Genomic DNA, 2,918 nt, shown 5'->3' on the forward strand with positions numbered 1-2,918 from the left:
AAAATGAGGAGTTTAGCTCTAAAAGAGGGATTTAGATCCTAAAAATGAGGGTTTAGACCCTAAAAACAAGGTTTTCAACAAGACAATCAAAGCTTTTGGCTTCAAAAATGAGGATTTGGGACCTAAAACTGAGGCTTTGGGACCTAAAAATGAGGAGTTTAGCTCTAAAAGAGGGATTTAGATCCTAAAAATGAGGGGTTAGACCCTAAAAATGAAGGTTTGGCCCCTCTAAGATACGTCTGAGTTCAGAAATGAGGGGCTGGATGGTAAAAATGGAGCTGTGGAGCTGGAAAACAGGATTGGGATAATTAAAGTGGCCCTGGGGAGGGGCCTCTCACCTGGCAGGCACAGCACGAAGAGCCCCGTCCCTCTCATCCTGCTGGAATGACGGAGGAGCAGCCGGAGGAGTCTGGGAAGAGAGGGAATGCCGAGGGATCGGGGGAGGGGCCCAGGGAACCCCCCATTCCCAGCCCCCCCACACGGAGATGCCCCCGGGAATTCGCTCCAAAAAAAAAACCCTCCCCAAACCCTCCGAAATTGAGAAACTTTCCCCAAAAAAGGCAGGCGGGGCTTCCCCCCCCCCCCCCGCAATTCCCGGGGGATTCGCGAGGACCAAGCCCTGGAATACCCGGAGGCAGGACGGGGATGGGAAAGGCCGGGATGGGGGAGGAGAGGGTTGGACCTCCCGGGGACAACAGAGCCCGGAGGGGAGCTCTGGGGCTCCTCTCCTGGGATTTCCAACCCAATTCCTTGGGAAAGGGCTCGTTCTGGGGGTTCCCTGCTGGGAAATGCAGCCCCTCAATCCAAAGGGATGCAGAGAATTGAGGGGGAAAATAGGGATTTTAGGGAAAATAGGGATTTGAAGGAAAATCCCGTGCAGAGGCTGGGGTTTGGCAGCCTTGGGCGCTCCTGTTTCCCTGGAGTTTTCCAAGTCTGCTTTTCCTGGCAGGAAGATGGGGCAAGGCTGGGATGAGCTGGGATGGCAGGAGTGCCAGCAGCCCTGCCCCTCATCCCGAGCCAGAGCCAGGGGGAAAACTGAAGGGAAAAGAGAAACTCTCCCCAAAAACATCCCAGATCCTGGTGGGAATGAGGCTCCAGCCCTGGCACACTGGGAAGGTGGGAATGGAGGCACCATCAGCTTCCAGGGATCCTATCCTGACCATCAGTGGAGTGTGGGACCTTCCAGGGATCCCATCCCAACCATCATGAGGGTGGAACATTCCAGGGATTCCATCCTGACCATCTCCAGGCTGGCACATTCCAGGGATCCCATCCTGACCATCCCCAGGCTGGCACATTCCAGGGATCCCATCCTGACCATCTCCAGGCTGGCACATTCCAGGGATCCCATCCTGACCATCCCCAGGCTGGCACATTCCAGGGATCCCATCCTGACCATCTCCAGGCTGGCACATTCCAGGGATCCCATCCTGACCATCCCCAGGCTGGCACATTCCAGGGATCCCATCCTGACCATCTCCAGGCTGGCACATTCCAGAGACCACGTCTTGCACCATCCCAACAATTCTCTCCCACAAACCCTTCCTGCCCCTGTGTCCTCACTGTCACCACAGTCCAGCACCTTCCAGGGACACCAAACCCGGATCCTGCCCCAAACCCAGAGTTGTCTCCCAAAAAAACCCTCCTGGCCACCAAGTCCTCATCAGCACCACGGGACCACATCCTGCCCCCCCCCCAAGGCCCAGCAGCTCCCAGGGATCATGTCCTGCCCCAAACCCGGAGCTGTCTCCCAAAAAACCTTCCTGCCACTGTGTCCTCACCAAAGCTCCTCCCAGTGACCACGTCCTGTCCTGCCACCAGAGCTGCATGTTCTGGTCACCACGTCCCCAAGGTCACCAAAGGTACCTTCAGGGACCAGGTCCTCCCCCAAAACCAGAGACACCTCCCAAAAAACCCCTCTGGTCACCACGGCCTCAAGAGCAACCAAGAGCAGCTTCTTCTGGGGTCCCATCCTGCCCCATCCCCAAAGTGCAGCACCTCACAGGGATCCATCTTGCCCCAGACCTGGAGTGTTGCCCCTCCTGGTCCCCGTGTCCCCAGGGCCACCAGAGCCCTTGTAGGGCCTGTATTGTCCCTGTGACCAAGGCCCAGCACCTCGTGGCCACCATGTCCTGCCCCTACCCCACCCCCAGCTCACCCTCCCGGCCCCACATCCCCTCCAGGATCCTCAAGGCCCTGGAGGTGTTGCTAAGTGACTCCAGACCCTTCCCAGCTTTGGGACACTCCCGGGGTCGTTCCCCACCTGAGCCGGGCTGAGGTGGCCGAGCCCAGCCCTGAGGGTGCCAAGGGCAGCACCCCCGGCCCCCCAACCCCACCCCAGGGTGCCCTCGGTGGCACTCAGGGCCCTGCGTGTCCCCACTGATTCCCACGGCCCGGGAAGGCCCAGACATGGATTTAACCAGGGCTAAATGTGTCCCGGGATAACAGGGATTGTGGGCGGATGAGCGGGATCAGCGCGGCTCCGGAGGCTCTGCCGGGCGTTGGGGCTGCTGGCAGAGCTTGGCTGTGGGACAGGGGCTGGGGCCTGCCCAGGGGGGACCCAGAGGGGCTGGAGGTGCCCATCCTGGCCTTGGCTGCTTCTCCAGGTGTCAGAATTCCATGGGATTCCAGCACCGACATCCTGTGGCTCCAAAACACCCTGATCCAGTGTCTATATCCCACCAGGAGAGCGTGGGGCAAGGCTGCTGGGTGTTTGGATGGACTAATGGATGATGGATGGATGATGGATGGAGGGATTCCCATCCATCTGGGATTTCCTCCAGAGCCATCACACATCATCCTCCCACCGTTCCAAGGACCCGGCCCCACAGCTCAGGAGCGACCTCCGTTTTTCCACCTCAAATCCACCCCCCCCCCCCCCCCCCCCGATCCAGAGCCTGTATCCCGCCAGGGGAGCC

At 59.3% G+C, this 2,918-nt stretch overlaps 1 protein-coding gene across 1 annotated transcript in view; it reads right to left on the minus strand.

Annotated features, from left to right (window-relative positions):
• The window catches only part of MFAP2 (microfibrillar associated protein 2), an 8,667-nt gene that overhangs the window by 4,262 nt on the left and 1,487 nt on the right, over positions 1 to 2,918 (minus strand). The window contains exon 2 of the mRNA XM_017833375.1: positions 339 to 409. Coding sequence (XP_017688864.1) covers positions 339 to 375 — 37 coding nt within the window. The 5' untranslated portion in view covers positions 376 to 409. The remainder of the gene's footprint in view (positions 1 to 338; positions 410 to 2,918) is intronic.

The sequence above is a fragment of the Lepidothrix coronata genome, unplaced genomic scaffold (assembly GCF_001604755.1).
Source record: "Lepidothrix coronata isolate B3197 unplaced genomic scaffold, Lepidothrix_coronata-1.0 Scaffold214, whole genome shotgun sequence".
NCBI lineage: Eukaryota > Metazoa > Chordata > Aves > Passeriformes > Pipridae > Lepidothrix > Lepidothrix coronata.